General features: G+C 48.5%; 1 protein-coding gene across 1 annotated transcript in view; it reads left to right on the plus strand.

Moving 5' to 3' along the window:
- The window catches only part of KSR2 (kinase suppressor of ras 2), a 410930-nt gene that overhangs the window by 334182 nt on the left and 53029 nt on the right, over positions 1-23719 (plus strand). Inside the window, exons 10-14 of the mRNA XM_036823399.1 lie at positions 6195-6363; positions 15687-15728; positions 16369-16441; positions 19454-19502; positions 21317-21684. Coding sequence (XP_036679294.1) covers positions 6195-6363; positions 15687-15728; positions 16369-16441; positions 19454-19502; positions 21317-21684 — 701 coding nt within the window. The remainder of the gene's footprint in view (positions 1-6194; positions 6364-15686; positions 15729-16368; positions 16442-19453; positions 19503-21316; positions 21685-23719) is intronic.

Below are 23719 nucleotides of genomic sequence, written 5' to 3' on the forward strand. Positions count from 1 at the left end.
CACCGCTGGGGTTGGGGTGCTTAAGGGGCTTGAATGGTGAGGCTCCTGGGAAGTAACCGGGCACACCTAGAACCATCCTGTCTTTGTGACCTCCTGAGGGGTGAGTGGCTCAGAGCCGTCTCGAGACCTTTCTCTCCGGCTTTACAGACGCAACGAGCCTCTTGGTGTCAGATGGGACGGAAACATGGGTCAGACAGATCGGTGACTGTGACATTGTTCTGCTTGTCTGCCAGCAGGAGAATTTGATAAGAGAAATAAATTAACCTCTATTTAGAAAGTGGCTTTGACATGAAGGTAGACAGGAGCTATCTGAGAGCTGGGTTATTTTTTCCCCTCTTTCTCTTCTCACGGGCTTCACGCAGATTCTTTTTGTCAGGCGATGATGTGGTTAGTGCAATAGATTTCTGAGCCAATTTGATCTGAAGATTTCCTTTTCATTGCTCTCTGTCTCTTCTCTTGTCTAGCTCTGTCAGTCCAGGTTCATGAGAGCCCAGCTTGTTCACCCAGCAGAATGATCTGAGTGTGCATTTTGGAGTCAGAAGGTCTGGGCTTGAAACTCAAGTTTCTTCATATGCTTTGTGACCAGAGCAAGATCCTTCTGCCTTTGCTTTCCCCTCTGTCAAGTGGGCATTATAATAGTAGATGTTATGGGAGTTGTGGAGAGGAGTTGATGCAGTGTGTTATACGTCAGGAGTTAGTCCCAACACTGGATCCTCAGGGCATGGAAGAGCTTGGTGATAAAGAAGACAGACAACGAGGAGGGGGAAAGGGGATGCAGGAGGAGGATGGGGAGGATGGAGGAGGGGGAGGAGATGGAGGAGGGGGAGGAGATGGAGGAGAAGCCTTAGCGGCATCTGCCGTCTTCTGAGGGGACCAGTCTCCAATGTTTGTGCTTCCACATCAAGGCCATCAAAAGTCCCACCTGCAGTGGTGTCCGAAGCCGAAGATCTGCCTGCTGCAGGGAAGCTTTCTGAAGTGGCTGCTTGCTGGCTGTCCTTTACAGTTGGCTGCAAGGGACAGGCTCAGCTCGGCTAGCTCAGCACAAGGAGTTGTCTGTTGGAAGGAGGGACACGGGGCAATACGAGAAAGGGGAATCACAGTTGAGGAGCTATAGGTCTCATGAACTGGACGTGGAGGACAGACTTGTGCTCAGACCAGCTGCTTGGACCCTCAGCAAGACCCTGGGTCCCTGTCCTGGTCCTCCATCATGACGGTGGCTCGGCTACTATTTGTGGGTCCCCTCTGGTCTGTTACTGTTGACCGGTCACCTCATCCTCTAATCTCATCTTTTCTCTCCATCGTTGCTTCTGTGGCCACAGAGTTCCTACTCCTTGTAAGCTCAGCCAGTTTGTTTTCTGGCCTGTCGTGGCTCTTCTGTTCCCTGGAACTTCATCTCCTCACCACCTTTGCTCTGCTTTCCACTGTTCTTCCTCTTGGCCCCGCTCTTTTTATTCCACATCATAGGTCACTGACCAGCTGTCATGATGCCCTGACCTATGGTCTTGAGTTGGGAGTGGGCTACGGCAGTCACAAGACAAGTATGGCTGTTTAGGAGAGTCTGTTGGGTTGGAGGGTGGGGACAGTTTCCTTCGGAAAAGTCCACAGGAGAGAGAGTTACTATCATTGGCATGTTCAAATCAGTGCGCAGCTGGGTGAAGGGGGAACCTGGGAGGTGAACATGCTGCTGTTTGATTCCCAGAGTCAGATGGGAGTTTCTTATTACTTGGTTCAACCTTCTGTTTCTGCTTCTGGGCTGGAGATGGGGACCTGGGCCACTAACTCTCTGTATGACTCCAGCAAGTCACATCCCATCTCTGAGTCTCAGCGTCCCCATCTATAGCACAAAGGGGTGGGCCTGGATGGTCTCTGAAGGATGTTTCCACATCTTAACTGCACTCAGAAAGAGGAATTATGCCACTAGCCCTTCCCTTCATGATCTGGTAGCATTTGAGTTTCCCTCTGCTGGAAGACAACCTCCAGCTGCTGCTGCCGCCGTTGGGACACAGATCTGGGTCTGGCCTGAGGAAGGAATTTCCCATCCTGTTTAGCAGTTCTGCTGGGGAACGTGGGCACCATATGCAGCTTTCTCTTTTGCTGATTCTGTTGATTCACATCAGCCCTGAGCCTCAGAGATGAGAAAGACTGAATTCCTGCCATAACTATTTCTTTCATAAGAGAGGCTCCTCCTTCCCTCCCTCCCTTCATCTCTCCTTCCATCCCTCCTTCCTTTCCATTCATTGATTCATATAACATTTATTAGCCACCTCCTATGTTTTTGTTTCTGTGCTAAGTTCTGCAGATTCCAAGATGAATAAGACACTGTCTCGTACGAGGAGATAAACCTTTTCCTCCTTCCCTCTCTCCTTCTCCTTATCCCTCCCTCTCTTCATTTCTTCCTTTTTTCCTTCCTCTATCACACATTTTTCGAGGGACCACACTGTGCCTGGCATGTTGCTAAGTGCTGAGAATAGGGAGCTTCTAGCCTCGAGGACGAGACAGATAAGTAAGCTGAGAAGTGACGGTGTTGAAGCATCAATGGAAGCTGAGGCCAGTACCAGGCAGGGCCAGTACCAGGCAGGGCTAGTACCAGGAGTGAGCTAGTACCAGGCAGGGCCAGTACCAGGAGTGAGCTAGTACCAGGAGCGAGCCAGTACCAGGAGTGAGCTAGTACCAGGCAGGGCCAGTACCAGGAGTGAGCTAGTACCAGGAGTGAGCTAGTACCAGGCAGGGCTAGTACCAGGAGCGAGCCAGTACCAGGAGTGAGCTAGTACCAGGCAGGGCTAGTACCAGGAGGGAGCCAGTACCAGGAGTGAGCTAGTACCAGGAGTGAGCTAGTACCAGGCAGGGCTAGTACCAGGAGCGAGCCAGTACCAGGAGCGAGCCAGTACCAGGAGCGAGCCAGTACCAGGAGTGAGCTAGTACCAGGCAGGGCCAGTACCAGGAGGGAGCCAGTACCAGGCAGGGCCAGTACCAGGAGGGAGCCAGTACCAGGCAGGGCCAGTACCAGGAGCGAGCTGGTACCAGGCAGGGCTAGTACCAGGCAGGGCCAGTACCAGGAGCGAGCCAGTACCAGGCAGGGCCAGTACCAGGAGTGAGCTAGTACCAGGCAGGGCTAGTACCAGGAGCGAGCTAGTACCAGGCAGGGCTAGTACCAGGAGTGAGCTAGTACCAGGCAGGGCTAGTACCAGGAGGGCTGGAACCAGGAGCAAGCAATGTGCTGACCTGGTGGAGTGAGAGGTCAGGGGAACTTCTCAGAAGAGGGGCAGTCTGAGCTGGGCTTTGGAGAAAGAATAGGCATCTTCCAGGCAGACTGGGACAAGGGGGTGCAGATAGTCCAAGCAGAAATAACAATATGTCCCAAGCCTCGGAGGTGTGAAATAGCCTGGCTTGTGTTGGGAACTGTGGACCTACCATTTGATGCGACTGAGGCAGTCATTGTAGGGATGAGAGAAGAGGAAGTGATGTAAGCCCAGGTCAAGCCTGAATGTGTACATCACGGACCAACGTTTTCATTTAAACGTGCTGTGTCATTGGATCACAGTCTATATGCCAGTTCCTCCTAATGGGATGCTGTTTTTAGTACAAACCTTTATACTTTTTTTAACTGATATAATGACTTTTTGGCAGAGCATCTATGGAAACTTCTTGAAATTTGCCAATCTGTGAGTAGAAGTTCAAAGAAGAGTCTTGATAGGATGGATAGATGCCTGACTTTCATCTCCCCTTGTCCCTCTACTGACACGATCAGTCCCTAACTTCCTTTAAAAACCTCCTGTGCCCCATTGGGCTGTATGGGGCCTTCACAGCCCAACCACGTAAATCTTAGCCCACATGTCACTGCCATATTATTCCTTATACTAACATGTCCATTGCCATTGAAATTTAATTACCATTAGATAAATTAGGATAGAATGAGAAGGCTGGCTTCCTGATGCCTTTCTACTAAAATCAGATCAGAATTACCTCCAAGGTGGTCTTGCGTGGAAGGTGGCTGGAATGAACTTGAGCATGACCTTGCCTGGAATAGGAGTACTTTGTCCAAGGAATGTCTGTAGGAGTTTGATCCACAGGAGCCACAGAGGGTAACAACCTAGCTGTCCTTCAATGGATGGTTGATCAAATAAACTGTGGTACATCCATACCATGAAATACCACTCAGCAATAAAAAGGAACAATCCATCGATGCATGCAATAACTTGGATGACTCTCCAGAGAACTATTCTGAGTGAAAAAAGCCAATCCAACAAGGTTACATACTATATGATTCGATTTATAGAACATTCTTGAAATGACAGAATTATACCAATGGAGAATAGGGTAGTGGTGCCAGGGATAAAAGATGGGAGGGAGGGGTGGTGAGGAGAGAGAGGGAAGTGGGTGTGGTTAGAAAAGGGCAACATGAGGGCCCCTTCTGAGGGTGGAAATGTTCTGTATCTTGACTGTATCAGTTCAGTGTCTGGGTCATGATATTGTACCGTAGTTTGGCAAGATGTTATCATTGGAAAAAACTGAGTAAGAATGCATGGGATCCCGCTATTATTTCCTGCAACTACATGCAAATCTGCAGTGATCTCAAATAAAAAGCTTAATTGCAAAAGTAAGCGCCGTCATCAATATAATCGCTACCGTTTGTTGGTAACAAAGTGCCTCAGCGCAGTGCTCAGGGTGTAGGTACAGACATAACCTTATTTAAACTTCGCAACAGATCCACACACCGTGGGTGTTCTTCGCCCACATGAAGGACAGGCAGAGACTGACGCTCACAGAGGGGAAGTCCCTGATGTGGAGGCAGTGTGACCATGTGGGAGTGGGATGGACTCTGGGAGGGGGACGTGCACAGCACCGGTTGAGCACGGGATGCCACTGGGCATCCAGATGGGGAATGTCCGTTCCCCACCCCACACCCCCCACCCTCATATGCTGGTTGGTGTTTGCTACACCAGCTCTGGAGTTTGGCAGGTAAACACACCTGTTGACAAATAACCAGATCACACAAAACCATCCTTGGGCACCTGGAGCCAAGCTGAACGGTGGACCTCTGAGTAGTGCAGGGACCAAATGATCCATGTCCTGTGAGTGAACAGATTAAGGTTCCCCTGAGAACTCTTAGCTCTGCTGGCTTTGAGAGGCAGGAACCCCTCTTCTGGGATGCTGAGGTTTGCTAGTGTTATTCCCATTTTACAGTGGGCAAAACTGAGGAATGGCGAGGTTAATCATTTTGTTCAGGATGCGAGGGGAAGAGGTGCCATGGGATTTTGAATCTGCGTTTGCCTCACTCTGGATTCTGCTTGTATCAGTTTCCTGGGGATGCTGGGTAGCTAAGACAAATTACCACAAACTGGGTAGCTAAGACAAAAGACATTCATTCTCTCACAGTCTGGAGTGCAGAAGTCTGAGATCGAGGTGTCAGCAGGGTTGGTTCTTTCTGGAGACTCTGAGGGAAATCCATTCCATGCCTCTCGCCTTACCTTCAGTGGCTCCGGCAATCCTTGGCATTTCGTGGCTTCTAGAAGCATCAGTCCCCTGTCTACCCCTGTCTTCAAATCGCCTTTTCCTCTGCGTGTCTTTCCTTTTCTGTTTCTTATAAGGACACTTGACATTGGATTTAATGCCCCCCACGCCCAAATCCAGGATGATCTCATTTCAAAATCCCTGACCAACGTCATTCTGAGGATGCACACGTGGATTCTATCTTCCTCTTGACTTTAGAGCAGTTTCAAGGGCCGGAAGAGGCATTGCTGGTTCCAACTGAGATGCGAGGGAAGATGCTGCAGGCTTGCTCTCACACTCTCTCTTGAGCTGTCAGGCTGTTGATTCTTTAATAAACACTCAGGAGGAGAGGCGTTAGGATGGGAAGAGCACTCTGGGCACCTCTGCGTGGGACTTTCCAAAATCAAAGAGGCCCAGGGAGCGTGACTGTCGCCTACATGGCTTTCATTATGTGGCAACCTTTCAGTCCGGGCTCCAAGCAGTGGACAGGAGTTTGACCCCAGAAGCTGTTCCATTGCAGCTGGATGCAACCTGGTGGGGATGATGAAGCAGGTGGGGGGACTTTGGAAGGATCTGGTGGTTGAGGAAAACGGAAGAGGTGCTGTGGATGCTAGGGTGGGGTCTCTTCCTGTGCAACCCGCCCTCACTGCTGTGTCTCTGCCTCTCTGTCGGCCCCTGCCCCCTGCCCTGTTTTCTTCCTGCAGGACCACATCCCTGTTCCTTACCAGCCAGACTCTAGCAGCAATCCCTCGTCCACAACGTCCTCCACGCCCTCCTCGCCAGCACCCCCGCTCCCTCCCAGTGCCACGCCGCCTTCTCCCCTACACCCTTCTCCGCAGTGCACAAGGCAGCAGAAGAACCTCAACCTGCCAGGTACCTCCATGCTTGGGAAGCTACAGGGGAGAGCTCTGGGTTCGTGCCAGAGCCATTTCCGGACCAGTCCGTGCGTAAAGGCAGTGGGTTGGAAGCATGTGGATTGAGTCTTACCATATGCAGGGCAGGTGCTACATATTACCTTATTTGATCTTTAGAGTAGCCATAACGTAGTATGAGCAGCTCCATTTTACAGATGAGGAAACAGAGGCTCAGAGAGGTAAAGGGACCCTTAGAGACTCAGTGTTTTGGGAAGCAGCAACCCAGGGTCTCCACCTAAGTCTGAGTCCCAGGGGGAGCCATTGGCTCTGGAGCTGGCCGTTGTCTTATGAGCAAAATCAGTTGAAACTGGCAACAGGGCTGCATTCTGAGTCCTACCCCAGACATCAGGACAGGCCTCTGAATGAGCGGGCTGGCGTCCGATATTCAGTATCCAGCTCTCTCATGTCCCTACCCTGTGACCTCTGACTTCAGTTTTCTCATCTCTGAAAGGATATAGGTGGACGAGAGGACCCCAAAGGGTCTTCCAGCTCGCAAACTCCAGGGCACTCGGCTGCTGACCTGAGACTATGTGCTGGGCTGTGAGGTGGTGGAGAGGCCGTCATGTGATGCTTTGGCTTCTTGGACTTAAGAAAGGGCTCTCTCTCTGCTCTTAGGCAGGCCAGACCTAAGAGTCTTCCTACCCCTTCCGGGGCCCGGCCCAGCCCACTTGCCGTTCTAGGGCCCCGAGGACATTTCCAGCTCAGCCATATTGGCAGCGTCATAGCTGACTTCAAGACAGAGGCAGGTGGGATGAGGTCTGGCTTGGCCGGTTGGGACCAAAGTCTAGGTCTGTGTTGTTCAACATGGTACCCACTAGTCACGCATGGCTGTGTAAATTTAAACTAATTAAAATTAAATATAATTAAAATTTTAATTCCTCAGTCACACTAGCCACATTTCAGGTGCTTGCGAGCCACATGTGGCTAGTGGCTGCCATGCTGGACAGCACAGGTACAGACCATTTCCCACCACTGCAGAAAGTTCCACCGGACAGTGCTGGTCTAGGGGCTGGTTTCCTCCTGAGCCAGCGAGCTTCACGCAGGGGGAAAAGAAATCCCAGGTCCGCAGCCACAGGTCACACCTGCAAGCCTAACCAGCCGTGAGAGAATATCTGGGAAATGAACGAAGACCCAACCCCACATCTGAGCAACACCCAGATACAACCACCCATTGAGGACAAGCTGATCACGTCACCTGCCCACACTGCTTTGATCTGGGCTGTGTCCAAAGGGATAGAGTGTGTTTTTTGTTGTTGTTGTTGTTTTTTTTTAAACATCTTTATTGAAGTATAATTGCCTTACAATGGTGTGTTAGCTTCTGCTTTATAACAAAGTGAATCAGTTATACATATACAATATGTTCCCATTTCTCTTCCCTCTTGCATCTCCCTCCCTCCCACCCTCCCCATCCCACCCCTCTAGGTGGTCACAAAGCACCGAGCTGATCTTCCTGTGCTATGCGGCTGCTTCCCACTAGCTATCTATTTTACATTTGGTAGTGTATATATGTCCATGCCACTCTCTCACCCTGTCACATCTCACCCCACCCCCTCCCCATATCCTCAAGTCCATTCTCTAGTAGGTCTGTGTCTTTATTCCCGTCATGCCACTAGGTTCTTCATGGCCTTTTTTTTTTTTTCCTTAGATTCCGTATATATGTGTTAGCATACTGTATTTGTTTTTCTCTTTCTGACTTACTTCACTCTGTATGACAGACTCTAACTCCATCCACCTCATTACAAATACCTCCATTTCATTTCTTTTTATGGCTGAGTAATATTCCATTGTATATATGTGCCACATCTTCTTTATCCATTCATCTGTCGATGGACATTTAGGTTGCTTCCGTGTCCTGGCTATTGTAAATAGAGCTGCAATGAACATTGTGGTACATGACACTTTTTGACCTATGGTTTTCTCAGGGTATATGCCCAGTAGTGGGATTGCTGGGTCGTATGGTAGTTCTATTTGTAGTTTTTTAAGGAACCTCCATACTGTTCTCCATAGTGGCTGTATCAATTTACATTCCCACCAACAGTGCAAGAGTGTTCCCTTTCCTCCACACCCTCTCCAGCATTTATTGTTTCTAGATTTTTTGATGATGGCCATTCTGACCGGTGTGAGATGATATCTCATTGTAGTTTTGATTTGCATTTCTCTAATGATTAATGATGTTGAGCATTAGGGTGTGTTTTAAAGACTTGCATCATGGAAATTTTTTGGTTAAGTCCAAGCCCGAGGCAGCCTCATACCTGTGGTGTGAGGGCCACTCACCTGGCAGCCAGCAAGGACCATAACGGGAGTCAGCAGCCGGAATCATTTCAGTAAGTGCCCCTGAGTCAACAAGGCAACAATTGCCCAGCATTTCCATAGACTGAGGGTTCCCACCAGCACCCCGAGCCATTTCCACTTCTCTGGAAGGAGGGGAACGGGAAAAAGGCCCTTTGACACCCCATGACCCCCCAATTTCTGGAGGGAGGGGCTGGGTCCTTTCCTAGAGCTGTACCACCCGCCACCCAAGACACACACTTAGGGCTATTTTCCCTGTAACTGTTTTGCTACTTGTTTAGGGGTGGGGAGGGGGGGCGGGAAAGAACCTCTTAAGGGAGAACCACGCATCAAAGCACCACAGCTCTTTTCATCTCCAAAAGACTCTGCCGGCATCTTTAAACAAGAGACCTGACTCGACAGGGGCAGTCGCTGTTCCATCAGTTCCTTTGTCCCTTCTGTCAGAGCCCCAGGGAGGGGTCTTGGCCAAGTTGCAGGGCTCGCCTGCCAGTGGGTCTGCATCTACTCCTTGGCAGGTCCCAACAGTGTCCTGACCCTCTTTGGGGAGTGGGCTAAGGGGTCCTTTGGGGGAAGGCACTTCAGAACAGCAGTTAAGAGTGTGGGTTCTGGAGCCGGGCTGCTTGGGTTCAAATCCCAGCTCCGTCACTTAATAACTGCGTGATGTTGAACAAACTGCTTGCCTCTCTGTGCCTCTGTTCCCTCATCTGTACAACGGGGATAATAATAGTACCTACTGTGTAGAATCCTCGAAGGGCTAAACGTTACCATACGTGCACAGAGCTTAGCAGAGCACCTGTCTTGTCAAAGAGCTCAACAAAGGTGAGCTATTTTCATTACTATTAGATAAACACAGGAATAGCAAATTACCGTGGCTACCACTGCTAAGTAATCCGGGCCCAACTAGAATTGTGGAAATAAAGATGAAATCCCCATATACCATGGTATTGGGAGTAAGGATCAAATTAAACTTTGGGGGTAGGTAATTTGGCATTGTCTGTCAAAGTTTCAAATGTACATTCCAATTACAATGTAGGTAATTTGGCATTGTCTGTCAAAGTTTCAAATGTACATTCCTTGGACCAGCAAAATCACTTCTAAGAATTTATATACAGAAATGTTTGCAAACAGCACGGGGATCTGTATGTAAGGATTTCATGGCAACAGTAAAAAATTTGGACTCAACCCAAATGCCCATCAGGAAGGGAGTGTTTGAATACGCTAATATATCTGTATAACCAAATACTCAACCAAATACGCTAATATATCTGTATAACCAAATACTCAACCAAATACGTGAATATATCTGTATAACCAATATATCTGTATAACTAAATACTCAGCCACCCTTAAAAAGAATGGAGTAGCTCTTTGTAAATATCCTGACGTGGAAAGATAGCCACAATATCTTTTAAGTGGAAAATAAGTGATGTGCAAAGCAACTGGTATAATAACATCCTATTTATTGTAAAATGGTTTTATATATTGGTATATGTATGTTTAAATGTGTGTGTATATATATGTTTGTCTATGCACACACATGTCTGCAAGACTTCATGGCAGGTGTTCTAAGAAAAGGAATTTTCTTTTATGCACTTCTGAAACGTATATAAGAGCAAGGAATATGCACCAGTTTTATAACTGAATAATAACAATAAAATGCATTGTCGACAGGGAAAACAAACTAGGACCCTCCAGAAGGGCAGCCAGACCTTCCCTCTGTCTTAGGCGGTTTTCGCAAAATTCCCCCAGGGTGGCAGGCATCTGTTCTGTTCATACAAGGCCCTGGTCACCTGTTACACTCTAGACTGTGAGCCTCTGTTGATGGGAAAAGGAGCTTTGGCTCTGGTTTCCTGCCAGATGTTGAGTTTTCTGAAGATTATTCAAGCTAACGCCTAGGCATAAAAATGTCCCTGGCATTGAATGATCTAGAATATTCTTTCTCTAAAACAGGCTGTGCGGTTAATGGTCATTTGGCTCATTTGCTAACCTCAGGGCACGTGAAGGACACCCACGGGCTTGGTGGGATTTGCGATTGTGCTCTGCTGGTCGGCTGGACCTCCTAGTTTTCTGCCACTCCCTTAAGAAGCCTGGTGCCATGTTGGACATGGCACAGTGTAGGGTGGAGTCAAGAGGGCTACATTTGGATCCCAGATTTGCCCCTTCCCACCTCTGTGGCCTTGAGTATGGCACTGGCCCTGTTTAGATCTCAGTTTCTCATCTGTAAAATGGGTCTAACTTGCAAGCTTGTGTGACATTTGATGTGGGAAGGTACATGAAGGGGTTGTAAGGGACTATTGTGTGGGTTTTAGAGGCTGGAGTGTTCAAATGCCTTCTTTCTGGGGCGTAACCTAGTGCCGTGTTTAGTGTCTGTCTCCTCCCTCAGAACGTCAGCTCCATGAGACTAGGAAACTAGTCTGCTTCATCCACCCCTCTGCGCCCAAAGCCCATCACAGTGCCCACTGCTGAAGGCACTGATTAGAAGTTTGCTGAATGAGTGAGTGAACGAGTGACTTGAGGCTCATGCACTGCCTAGAGCTGCAGGTTTTTGTTTTTTTTTTTTCCTTTAAACTGTCTTCTGGCCCTCAGACTGCATTCATCCATTCCAATATCCTTAATGGGTATTTATTAAGCATCTACTACACACCAGCTACTGTACAAGGCACCACGTATGGAGCAAGGCACAAACCAGAAATGCCCTGTAAAAGTTTGCCGTTGCTGCTGTAGCAAATCACCACGAGCTTAGAGGCTTAAAGCAGCAGAAATTTATTATCTTGTGGTTATGGAGATCAGAAGTCCAAAATCAGTTTCACTGGGCTCAAAATCAAGGAGTTTGCAGAGCTGGTTTCTTTTGGAGGTTCTAGGAAGGAATCCATTTCCTTGCCTTTTCCCAGCTTCTAGAGGCTGCCTGCATTCCTTTGCTCATGGCCTCGCATCACTCCAGCCTCTGCCTCTGTTATCACATCTCCTGTGATTCTCTCTGACTTGGATCCTCCTGCCTCCCTCTCGTAAGGACCCTTGTGATTATGTTTAGGGTTCACCCAGAGCATCCAGGATAATCGCCTCATCTCAAGATCCTTAACTTCATCACATCTGCCAAGTCCCTTTTGTCATGTAAGGTAACATATTCACGGGTTCCAGTGGCTGGGATATGGCCATCTTAGGGATGGGGGTGGGGGAGAGGGCGTCACTCTGCCTGTCACAGCCTCTGTTCTCATGGAGGTTATAGCTTAGCGGCAGGCACAGGTGTTAGCCGAGCAAACATACACATGAAAATAGGATTATAAGTTGTGATAAGTGCTGTGAAGGGAAGGAACAGTGCTATGAGCAAATTCAAGAAGAGAACAAGTTTAGGTTGAAAGGTCAGAGGCAGCTGAATTCTGAAGACTGGCCAGAGAGGGCTGGTGGGGAGTTTCCAGGCAAAGAGAGGGGAACACATGCAAAGCCCCTGCCACCGAAAAGAGCTGGAAAAAAATGTCCCAGTGGCTGGAGTGCCATAAACAAGGCACCAAGCAAGACTCAGAGCTGCAGGGCTGAGGCCTGGCAGGGCCTTGTAGGGCTTGGCAGGAATTTAGATTTTATTTAAGACACAATGAGAGGCAGTTGCAAGGTTTAGGCAGGGGATATTTTGATCTTTCTTCTTTCCTTCTAGATCCTTCCTTTCAGATGACCACTCAGGCTGCTCTCTGGGGAGCCCATAGGGAGGGAATGGGGGCTTCAGAGTGGAAGAGCCTTCAAAGTGGCCTGCTTGTCTCTCTGACCTCTGGTCATCTGCAGCCTCCCAGTTCCTGGGTCCTCTTTGATGCCAGAGAGCCAGGAGTCACTCGGGTTCATCTGCTGCCCCTCGGACCTGCTTCTCGCTGGTGTCCGTTATCAGCAAGAAGAACAGGCAGGACTCACGGCGCCCTTTCCCTCCTCCTCTGGCCAAGACTCTCTCCCTTTCGGCCATCAGGAACGAGCTGTTATCAGGCACTTGAAGGGGTCCAGGCGGAGGCTGGCTCTGAGCGTGGAGGCATTTGCCATGTGTCCCATTGCCTGACACCTGTCCCATCTCAGAGTGGTGCCTTCTCTCCATCACCAGCCCCGCCTCCTTAAAAGAACACTTAACTGCCAGCTAACCTTTTCTGCAGACACTGAATCCTCAGTCCCAGTTGGGGAGAGAAGAGATTAACTAAGTCTCTTGACAATCCCAGGTAGTTTTTCTTCTTTTAATTTTAGCCCCTTGTTGAGTAACAAAATGTCTTCCTGCAATGAAAAAACCTAAGACCATAAACCTAAACCATTTATCTAATGGAAGAAAGGTCCCTGACATCATGGAGGTTGGATTTCTTTTAAAGCTTTGTTCTGTAACCTTGAATGAGTTGCCTTCCCAGCCTAGGCACTTCATTTTCCAGAATCAAAAATGCATCCATTTCAATTCCAACTAGCTGAGATATTTGGGAATTGCTGTGCTAAAAGAGAGTTGAGTAATTCAACAAACGTGAGCAGCTTACCCACTGGGTGCAAGGCACCAAACCGGGTGCTTGGGATCCTGAGATGACAGGACTTGCTGTCCATCCCAGGGGGAATTTATAAATCAACTGCACCCTCAGGGGCAGCTAATGACTTAGCTCTTTGAAACCATCTGACTGTCTATGAATTATAAAGCATCCTTGTCTGTTAGTTAAGAGAGCTTAGAAAGAGATCGGCTTATGCATCGCAACTCATCCTGATTCTGCACGTTCTATGCACTCTTATCTCATGTCATGATGAGCTCAGCCCTATGAAGGAGAGATTTTTATTATCCCCATTTTACACATCTGGAAACTGAGACTTGGAGAGAGTTGCTGAAGCTTTTATAAGCAATCAAGGAAGAACAAGGATTCAGCCCTACAGGATCAGCTTCTAGACTCCAGGCTTGGAACCACTGTACTAATTTTTGGTGAGCCAGCTTGTCGCTGAATGAATAAAACTGTTTCCGGAAGTATATTCACCAACACAGACTCATATCTGATCCCATCCCTGCTCACTGCCTTTACTTGAGGATATAAAACTCTGTGTGACCTGTCCCCCACCGCTGACACCCCTTGTACCCCCTGCTCCAGACCCCCCACCCCACTGGAATAGGGGTAACATTGGAAACCTTGGGGATGTCCAGAACAACTGGCCTCCAGCGAACAGACTGGAAGTAAAATGAATTGTGAGAGAACGAGCAGTGAATTTGAGGAAGTTTCTTTTATATGATTTTCCCCTAAATATGGAAATTAATTCATGCCTGTGGTAGGCAGAATAATGGTCCCGCAAAGAGGGCCACGCTCTAATCCTGGGTTCTGTGAACATGTTACTTTACACGGCAAAAAGACCTTTGCAGCTGTTACTAAATTAAGGATCTTGAGGTGGAAAGATTACCCTGGATTATCTGGGGGGACTCGAGATGCAATCATGAGGATCCTTATAAGAGCGAGATGAGAAGGTCAAAGACAGTAGAAGGCGATGTCAGGATGGAAGCAGAGATTGGGGTGACGGGGCTGTGAGCCAAGAAATGCAGGCGGGCTCTATAGCTGGAAAAGGCAAGGAGTGGATTCTCCTTTGGAGCCTCCAGAAAGAATCAGTCCTGCCAACACCTTCATTTAGCCACTTACAACTGTTTTTAGACTTCTGACCTCCAGAACTCGAAGAGGATAAAGTTGTACTGTCTTAAGCCATCCAGTTTATGGTAAGTTATTACAGCAGCAATAAGAAAACTAATACAATGCTCAATGCAGCCAATTGGAAAAACACAAGAAACACATAAAGGACTTTTTCCAGTTTTATTGAGATACAGTTGACATATAACATTGTATAAGTTTAAGGATATAATGATGTGATATATGTATCTGTTGCAAAACAACATCCATCACCTCACATAGTTATCCATTGTTTTTCCTTGTGATGAGAACTTTTAAGATCTCCTCTCTTAGCGTCTTTCAAATAGACGATACAGTATTGTTAATTACAGTCGCCATGCTGTACGTCACATCCCCAGGACTTATTTGTCTTATAACTAGGCATTTGTACCTTTTGACCACCTTCACCCAATTCTCCTATCCCCATTCCCCACTTCTGGCAATCACAGATCTGATATCTGTTTCCATGAGTGTGTTTTTTTATAGATTCTGCATGTAAGTGAGATCATACTGTTTGTCTTTCTCTGTCTGACTTATTTCACTTAGCATAATACCCTCTAGGTCCATCCATGTTGTCACAAATGACAAGATTTCATTCTTTATTATGGCTGAATAGTTTTCAATTGTGTGTATGTATGTATGTGTGTGTGTGTGTGTGTACATATATATATGTATATATATATTCTTTATCCATTTGTCTGTTGATGGGCACTTAGGTTGTTTCCATGTCTTTGGGATAGTGATTTCTTTTCCTTCAGATATATACCCAGAAGTGGAATCCCTGGATCATATGGTAGTTCTAATTTTAATTTTTTTAGGAACCCCCTTACTGTTTTCTATCATGGCTCTACCAATTTACATTCCCACCAACAATGCACAAGGGTTTCCTTTCCTTTACATCTTTACCAACACTTGTTATTTCTTGTCTTTTTGATAATAGACATCCTAACAGTTGTGAGGTGATACCTTATTGTGGTCATAAAAGATTTTTTTGAAGCCACTGTCATCGCTCTGCCAGAAGGGAGAAGATCACTGTGTTAGATTATGGCCTTGGAGGCTTTTCTCTCTGTATATGTGTGTCCTTACGCATTTAACAAAGGTGGGATTGTGCTCAGGTTGGCTCTCTGAGTTGGGCTGCTCTGTTTTCAGAGAGTGTCAGTGGGAGGGTTGGCTTGGATGTTTCTGGCTTCTTTAAACATGTTCTCAGTCCCTTGGAATTCGGGGTGTCTGCAGAAGTCTGGAAACCTCAGGGGCGGGCAGAGAACCACAGGTGGCCGCAGGAGCCCCATTTGTTACCTGAAGGGCCCGCTCCGGGGCAGCGCTCACTGTGATGTTTTCTTTCTTTCGCAAGCGTCCCACTACTACAAATACAGGCAGCAGTTCATTTTCCCAGGTGAGTTTCATGTGACCTCAGTTCCTCCCGAGCAAGCCCTCTGAGGCGTGGCAGCTGCTGGAGGGGATGGAGGCGAAGGTTGCCGGGGTGAATGAGCCCCAAGAGGATGGGGTGGAATCTCCAGACCACAGGCTGGCGACTGGCTATGGAGGTGGAGGAGGAAAGGGTGTGGGACGAGGCACTGACGAGGTCCCAGAGCACAGTAGGAAGGCCTGAGTGGGTGGTCTGCAGTGCAAGGATGGGCAAGGGTGAGGAGGGGTCTAGAACCACGTGGCAGGGGAGGGATGGTCAAAGGGGCTTGAATCGGGCACTGGGAGACGTGAAACCAAGTGGCCTCATCATCCCAAAGGGGACTCAGGAGTGAGGAGGATCCAGTGGGTGCTTCAGGCCAGAGGCTTAGGGCCTCCGGGAGCCCCCAGGTGGCAGTGGGGAACTTTGTTCAGGATGTCATCTAGACCACTGGTGCACCTAGGCAGGTAAATTCAAGTGGCCAGGGAAGGGAGAGAGGGGATTGGGCAGCCCCAGGGACTCATGGTCTGGTGAGAAGTTCTCAGCTGCCAGCATCTCCCGGGAATCAGGCTTTTGGGGGTGGTTGTGGACCCCGAGTTTGGTTTCTTACTGTCTAATCTTTGACTCTCAGATGTGGTGCCGGTGCCAGAGACGCCAACCCGGGCGCCCCAGGTCATCCTGCATCCAGTGACCTCGAATCCAATGTAAGTGGAACAGAGACCTTTTCCCCTGCCCTGGCCCTTCAGTTTGCTCAGGGTCCATGTCTTCTTTCTTCCTTCTCCTGGAATTGATGGGGTGGGAGGCGGGGGAGAAGTATGAGGGGGCCATAGAGGCAAGGGAATAACTCAAGCTAAGAGAGAGAGAGTGTGACAGCCCAGGCCAAGAGAGGGACAGTACCCATCCCCTTGAGTCCTTCTGCTTGTGTCCCTGGCCCTGCCGATCAAGTGTGATTTCCAGGGGCCAGACCATTTCCTTCAGAGCCCCAGACCCTCCTATGATCAGAAAGACCACTTCCCCCAGGCAATAGCTAGAGCTTAATGAAAGGGCAATTATTCTGCATCATTATCCCCCTTTTAAAAAGGATAATTTAGGTTTATACCAGGGATCAGCAACTTACAGCCTATGGGACAAATCCAACTTTCAGCATATTTTTATAAATAAAGTTTTATTGGAACACAGCCATGCCCATTTGTTCACAATGTGCTGTCTATGGAGGCTTTCAGACTACAACAGCAGAGATGAGTAGTTGCAACAGAGACCGTATGGCCTGCAAAGTGTAAAATATCTACTACCTGGCCCTTTGCAGAACAAGTTTGCTGATCCCTGGTTTATAACATTATAAAAATAAAGTAAGCTAATTTGGCGAAATTTGGACTATTCTGTAAAAAAAAAGAAAGGAAAAATAATCACTTACAATTGCACCACTCTTAGAAGTGTGCTCTATTCATATTTTACATACTTGTGATCCACACTATATGCAATTTCCATCCTGCTCTGTTTATCCCTTAATGCTATAACATCACATTTTTTCATATTATTCTGGGCTCTTCATACACATTGATTTTAATGAATGTAAAATATCATATCGATGCGGAATAATTTCCTTAACCATTTCCCTACCGCTGGATCTTACATCTTCCCATATCTCACTGCTGTAAACAACTCTGCAACAAACATCTTTGTGTGTGGTGCCTTTAGCATCCTTAGGATACAGACCCTCTTTCCAGGTGGTCTATTGCTTGTGCAGCCAAAGTGAAATCACCTTCCTTAACTTCTTTGGTTGTGACCCAAGTCTGGGGCATGCTAGGGACCTAATTTTGATTTGACTTCTTTCCCAACTCACATTTTTGCCTACTTGGTTTTTCTTCTGGCTACCCTAGCTGCTCCATCCTTTCTGACCCATGTTATAGCCTTTGTTAAAGACCCAAATGGTACATTTCTGAAATCAAAGGAGCAGCAACTTGCCTAGGGATATTGTGCTGACATCTAGCTCCAGATCATTTCTCTGCTGCACATAAACCAATTCCACAATTTGTGCAAGATGAACTCCAGGTTATTAACTGAGAGTCAGGGAGCGCCAGTGAAAAACGGAGTCAATAAGTGCCTGCGATCTGCTTAAATGTGCGTGGAGTGATGGGAACTGACTCTTTGCAGAAGGGAAATCATTTAATAGCCCCGGCTGCTATAATCACGCCTTGATGCAAGCAGAGGCGAGCAGTCCATTTTGTTGGGCATGAGGAAGGACTCCAGCTGCATTGTTCCACCCAAATCTCTCGCAGTGCGTCAGGTTTCCAGCATGTCAGCTGTTATGACGTGGTTTCTGCCTTCCCAAGCTGTACTGTAAATTATTGGTTAATAGGATGGCAAACGCTACTTCTTCCTCCTCTTTGAGTTCTTACAGTCTTCCAGACTCCCCCTCACCACTCCTCCTCCAGCAAGTGGACTGACTCTGTCTGCAGGGTCAGCAGCTTTCTGGGTGAGGTCCAAGGGTCAAGATAGGGGAGGTCCCCCTCAAATGAGGAGATGGATCGGGGGAATCTGCTAAGCTTCCACTGCAGAAGTAGGAAGGGGGTGTGGTGGCCATTGTGATCCCTTTCTCCTACCAGTTCCAGCTCACTCCGTAAACACATCCTCTGCTCTAAAAACCCACTCGCCCCAAAATCCTTTAACACATATAATGCCCCACATCTCCATCACATACCGTGTGCTCCAACACGCCCACACATCCCCAGTACATCACCAGTTACACCGTCAAGAATGGCACGCCTCCTCCCCCAGCATCCCCAGTATGTACACCCAACTCACACCCACACAGAACAACCCCTGCACAGAGCACATTCCATAATACCCACACAGTCCTCGGTGGACACTTAGCCCTCACGCTGTGCCCCCAGCACCCATACCCAGCTTGTTCCCGTCCTCAGAACACAACTGCAGCTCACAAGCTCATGAATGCATGAGTCACACACACACACACACACACACACACGCCTGTGTCTTCCACTCCAATACAGTCTGGCTTCCTCCTCCTCCTTCTCACCCTGCACGTGTCTTCTGAACGTGATTGGCAAGGTGCAACTCAAAACACTGCTAACTTTCAAATATATCCAGTAATCCTCTCTCCTGGGAATGTCCATCACCCTCCATTTATTCAATACATACCTAACTTTCAACCCTTGTTACTTGTAGCCTATCTGCACAACAGTAGTAATATAAATATTCCTTAAAGTCAGGAAGCCATGTCAATTTCAACCCTGTATCCTTCTAAAGGTCTGGCACTGTTCCTGGCACATAATTCTAATCAAATGAATGAATGAATAAATGAGCAAAAAACCAAATGAACACTAGGATCCTTCCAAAAGATTCAGAACTGTAGAGATCTGATTCATTCTTTCCTAGCAAACACCTAGAGCTCTAAGGATCCTGCCATCCGTGGCATTTAGGCCAGTTTATAAGGGAACTGCTAGATTAGTGGAAACCAACAAAGAAAAATGAGCCCTGAGCAGGCCAGAAAATCTATTTAAGACAATGTCCTTGCACACCACTCCTTGGTGACAAGGTTATGGATTATTCTAGACACAAGCATTGAAGTGAAATTGGAGAAAAAGGCTTGGTGGTGAGGACTTCTCATTTTAAGACATTTCTTACATGGATCAAGTCAATGCATGGACCCATCTTTTCACCTGAGGGTCACGTTTATTTTTCTTTCTTTAAAGCTTGGAAGGAAATCCATTACTTCAAATTGAAGTGGAGCCAACCTCAGAGGTGAGAACCGGAGAGCAATGAGGCAACTTTTTCCGGGGGCTACCCACTTGGCAAAGCCGATTGATGTCTTTGATGACGCAGAGGGCTTGGGGCGGGCTGGGGGTGCAGTGGCCCTGTTTGATGGCTGTTCTAACTCCGGGACGACTAACGAGCGGAGGGCCCCTCCCGGCACTGAGCCTAATGGGCCGTTATATGGTGTGCATCACGGAAAAGCTAGTTGTGCAGAAGTTGGCAAGTGATTTGCGTTCTTAGTTGAAAATTCAGCTCAGGGCTGGGTGAGTACCAAGGGGGATGTGCCCCGCTGCTTTCTAAAGAACATGTGGTAAGAGGAGATGGGAGCCTCAGGGACACTGGCTTGGCGGGGTGTTGAGAATGTTCTGGGGCTTCTTCCCACCTGCCAGAGCTCCTGGAGGAATAAATGAAGTCTTCGGGGTGAGAACCAGAGCCCTGACTCCTCGGCTCTGCTGGTGTGTCCTGAACTGAAGGGAGTGGAGTCAGGGTTTCCAGAGAAAATCATGTCCTTTTCTGGAACCATTGTGGTAGTTGAAAAATGACCGTGAAAGAAGGTGTATTTCCTGAGTGTGCCATTGGGGACAGCTTGCTCAGGCTTTGGGGTCAGAGAGACCTGTACCCAGCCAAGCGGCCACCTTCTCCGGCTGACTTGTCAGACTCCAAGCCCCTGAAAATCCCCCCGGCTCAGGCACCTGCTGCTCCCCCATTCCAGCCAAAGAACCCAAGAGGCAGGACCCTGCAGCCTCAGGCGCCCCCAGACACCAGGCTGGGAAGGTAGGTCCCTGGGCCTTGAGTGTCTAACTGTTGCAGTGGTCACGTCTAAGTGTGCCTGAGTCATGTGGGCGTGCAGGGTAAAAATGCAGAGTCCTGGCCCTGGCCTTATGACATTCTGGTTCAGAAAATCTGGGCGGGGCCTAGGAATCTGCATTTTCTAAGCCATCCCAGCGGATGTTTCATACAGGCGGTCAGGTCTGTGCAAAGAACTCAACAGATCTTTGCCTTATTGAAAACCTCACACCACCCCCAGGGGCAGATGTCATTAGCCCCACTTTATGATGAGGAAAAGAAGGCCCAGAGAAGTGAAGTGACTTGCCCAAGGTCACACAGCGGCCATATTCCAGCTCATTTGGTCTGAGTGTTAGGCTCATTCTGTCAACCTCTCCCTCTTGTATCTCAGCTGCACAGGAACCCCAGGCCTCTGGCCTGTGCTGAATAGCTCTGTCATCTCTCAGTTTCTGCCTCATCAATTCCAAATTCCCTGAGGAAGCGAAGGCCCTCCATGTCGAGGGTTGTCACATGTTATATGCAGGTGTATGGTGTACCCGTATTTCAACCTGTCGTCTTTCTTACTCCCACATAAATAATCAGGCAAGTCAAAACATCATGGTCGAGCAGGAGGGCATCGGATATTAGGATTTGAGAGGCCTGAATCTTAATCCTAGCTCAGCCTGGCTGCCTGACCAGAGCTAGGCACTTCCCACAGGGACCAACCATCCCCGTTTGCCAGTTTTCCAAGTGTGAGACTTTCAGTGCCCAAACGGGCAAAGTCATGGGAAACCGGAATACGTGGTCCTCCTGGCGGTTCCCCTCTCTGAGCCTCAGTTTCCCTTTAGCACAAGAGGGATGGATCGCCAGGATCTCCCTGTCAGCTCCTTCACTGCAGTACAGTGATCGACAGGAGGTGCCTGGGCAAATGGAGAGACACGTGTGCACCAGCCGAAAACACACCATGGGGCACAGTGGGACCCAGTGGGCAGGTGGGGCAGTGGTGGGAACTGACCCCTCTCCCCCTCTGGCCGCAGAACGAAGAGGGTCACGATGAGGCCGAGGAGTCGGAGGATGACTTTGAGGAGATGAACCTGTCCCTCCTCTCGGCCCGGAGCTTCCCACGCAAGGCTAGCCAGACCAGCATCTTCCTTCAGGAGTGGGACATCCCCTTTGAGCAGCTGGAGATCGGCGAGCTCATCGGAAAGGGCCGCTTCGGGCAGGTGTACCACGGCCGCTGGCACGGGGAGGTGGCCATCCGGCTGATCGACATTGAGAGGGATAACGAGGAGCAGCTCAAGGCCTTCAAGCGGGAGGTGATGGCCTACAGGCAGACGCGGCACGAGAACGTGGTGCTCTTCATGGGCGCCTGCATGAGCCCGCCCCACCTGGCCATCATCACCAGGTCAGTCCCAGCCGGCTCCCCGCCCGTAGACTCATCCCTGAAGCTCTGCTTCTGGCAGCGTTGAGAAACGCGGGTTCTGCTAAATTCAGCGTTCCGGTAAATGGGGAGTCTCTGGCTTTACCAATCACAACTTACATGGTTTTAAGATTTGCGATTCCAGAAAATACGATTAATGCTAGAACTCTTTGGCAGAGTGGTGCCCTGGAGCGGGCACCACATGGGAAGTCAGAAAGGCTGATTCGAAACCCGCCTGTGCTCCATGTTTGTGAAACAACGTCTCTGAGACTCACTTTCTCCAAATGTAAATTGAATGGATTAGGCTAAATCAGGGGTCAGCAAACTTTCTCTCTAAAGGGCCCAACAGTATTTTTGGCTTTGCGGGCCATGCAGTTTCTCTAGTGACTGCTCAACTCTGCTGCTGTAGTGCAAAAGTAGCCTCAGACAAGATGTAAATGGACGTATGTGGCTGTGTGCCAATAAAACATTATTAACACAACCAGGCGAGGGGCTGGGTTTGGCCTGCAGACCCTAGTTTGTTGACCCCGGGACTGACATTCTGATGACTTGCTCTGGCTTTCATTAAAATCGCAGAGCACTTTTGTAGAACTCTACCATTGTTGTTTTAAATATCCAGGATCCATGGTCTATAGCTGCACAAAAAGGGTAGTTAACAGAGCACTGACATTAAGAAAATGTCACATGATAGGAACTTTCTTGGACTTGCTCTCTCTAACCTGTAGGCATTGAAAAAAAATAGCTTTGGTTTCAGTTGAACAGTTGTGGAACAATCCTTTGGTGTGTTTTTAAACTCTGGCCTTTGCTCCTCTGTTGCATTAGGACTGGCCACAGCAGCAGTGTCCTTGGTGTGTCCTGTGGTGCCAAGTGTCCATTAGGAGCCTTCTCATTCTTATTCTCAACCCAAGCAATAAGATCCCAAATACACAAGCCTCGCATTTTGGCAGGTGCCATAGTGGGAGCTGTGGGCTCAGGGAAGAGCTGCTATGTCTTTGATCTGTTCCCTTGTGATCCATACAAAGCCTTTTTGAGTCCATTTGTAAGACCTGGGTGATCGGTAGAAGGTGTGTTATTGTCTGTCACCATTGATTATGCAGTTGGTGGGTTGACTGGAACCCACGTGTCAAATGGTAAGTGCTTGCAAAGAACTAGAGATCTAAGGATGGCCCTTCAACCCTCCTTAAACCAGGGTAGAAATTGGCGGTTCTCAACTCTACACAGGACCAGAAGTGGCTCTCAAATAATCAGCCCAGATCATATTCAGGGGCTGAGCTGTCCTGATTAGGTGAGTGTATCAGTAAGCTTTTGCTGAGTAACAAATACCCCAAAGTCACAGTTTCTTTCTAGTCTGCAAACAGTTCTGGGCTGAGCCAGGCTCAGTAGCTGGGCTCTTGGATGTGTCTGTGGTCCTCTGGCTGGTCAGACTGAGGGCTGGTCAGTCTCAGACGCCCTCACTCATGTGTCTGCTGGTTGGCAGACTGTCAGCTGGGGTGCCTCGGTTCTTCTCCACACAGCCTCTCATCCCCCCGACAGGCCAGCCTGGGCTCATTCCCATGGGTGGTCTCAGGGTTCCAAATGCAGCAAGACAACAAGAGGTCAAGCCCTGTTGGACAAGTGCCTTTCACATCTCTGTCTTTATTGCGTTGGCTGATGTCCATTGGCCAAAGCAAGTCACGTGGCCAACCTCCATCCAAGGCATGGGGAACAGAGTCTGCCTTTAGATGGGAGGATTTGCAATGCCATGTTGCAAGAATGTGGATGCAGGGAGAGAGACAGTCTGTGGCCATTCTTACCACCTACCACTGCACGTAAGACCCTTAGCTCCCTTTTCTTTCCCCTTTCTAGTATGTATTATCTATATTAGCAGGCTGTCAATGGTCCTTTACTTGAGGTGCACAAGTCTGGTTGGAAGGTGGTCTTTCCCCCACCACTGGCCTTCTGCTCACTGTTCCCACCAGTCTGTTAACCCAACTTTCTCTCTGGTCAGCGCCTCACCTTCTGACCTGCTAACCCCTCTTTT

The sequence above is a fragment of the Balaenoptera musculus genome, chromosome 14, assembly GCF_009873245.2.
Source record: "Balaenoptera musculus isolate JJ_BM4_2016_0621 chromosome 14, mBalMus1.pri.v3, whole genome shotgun sequence".
NCBI classification, from domain to species: Eukaryota; Metazoa; Chordata; class Mammalia; order Artiodactyla; family Balaenopteridae; genus Balaenoptera; species Balaenoptera musculus.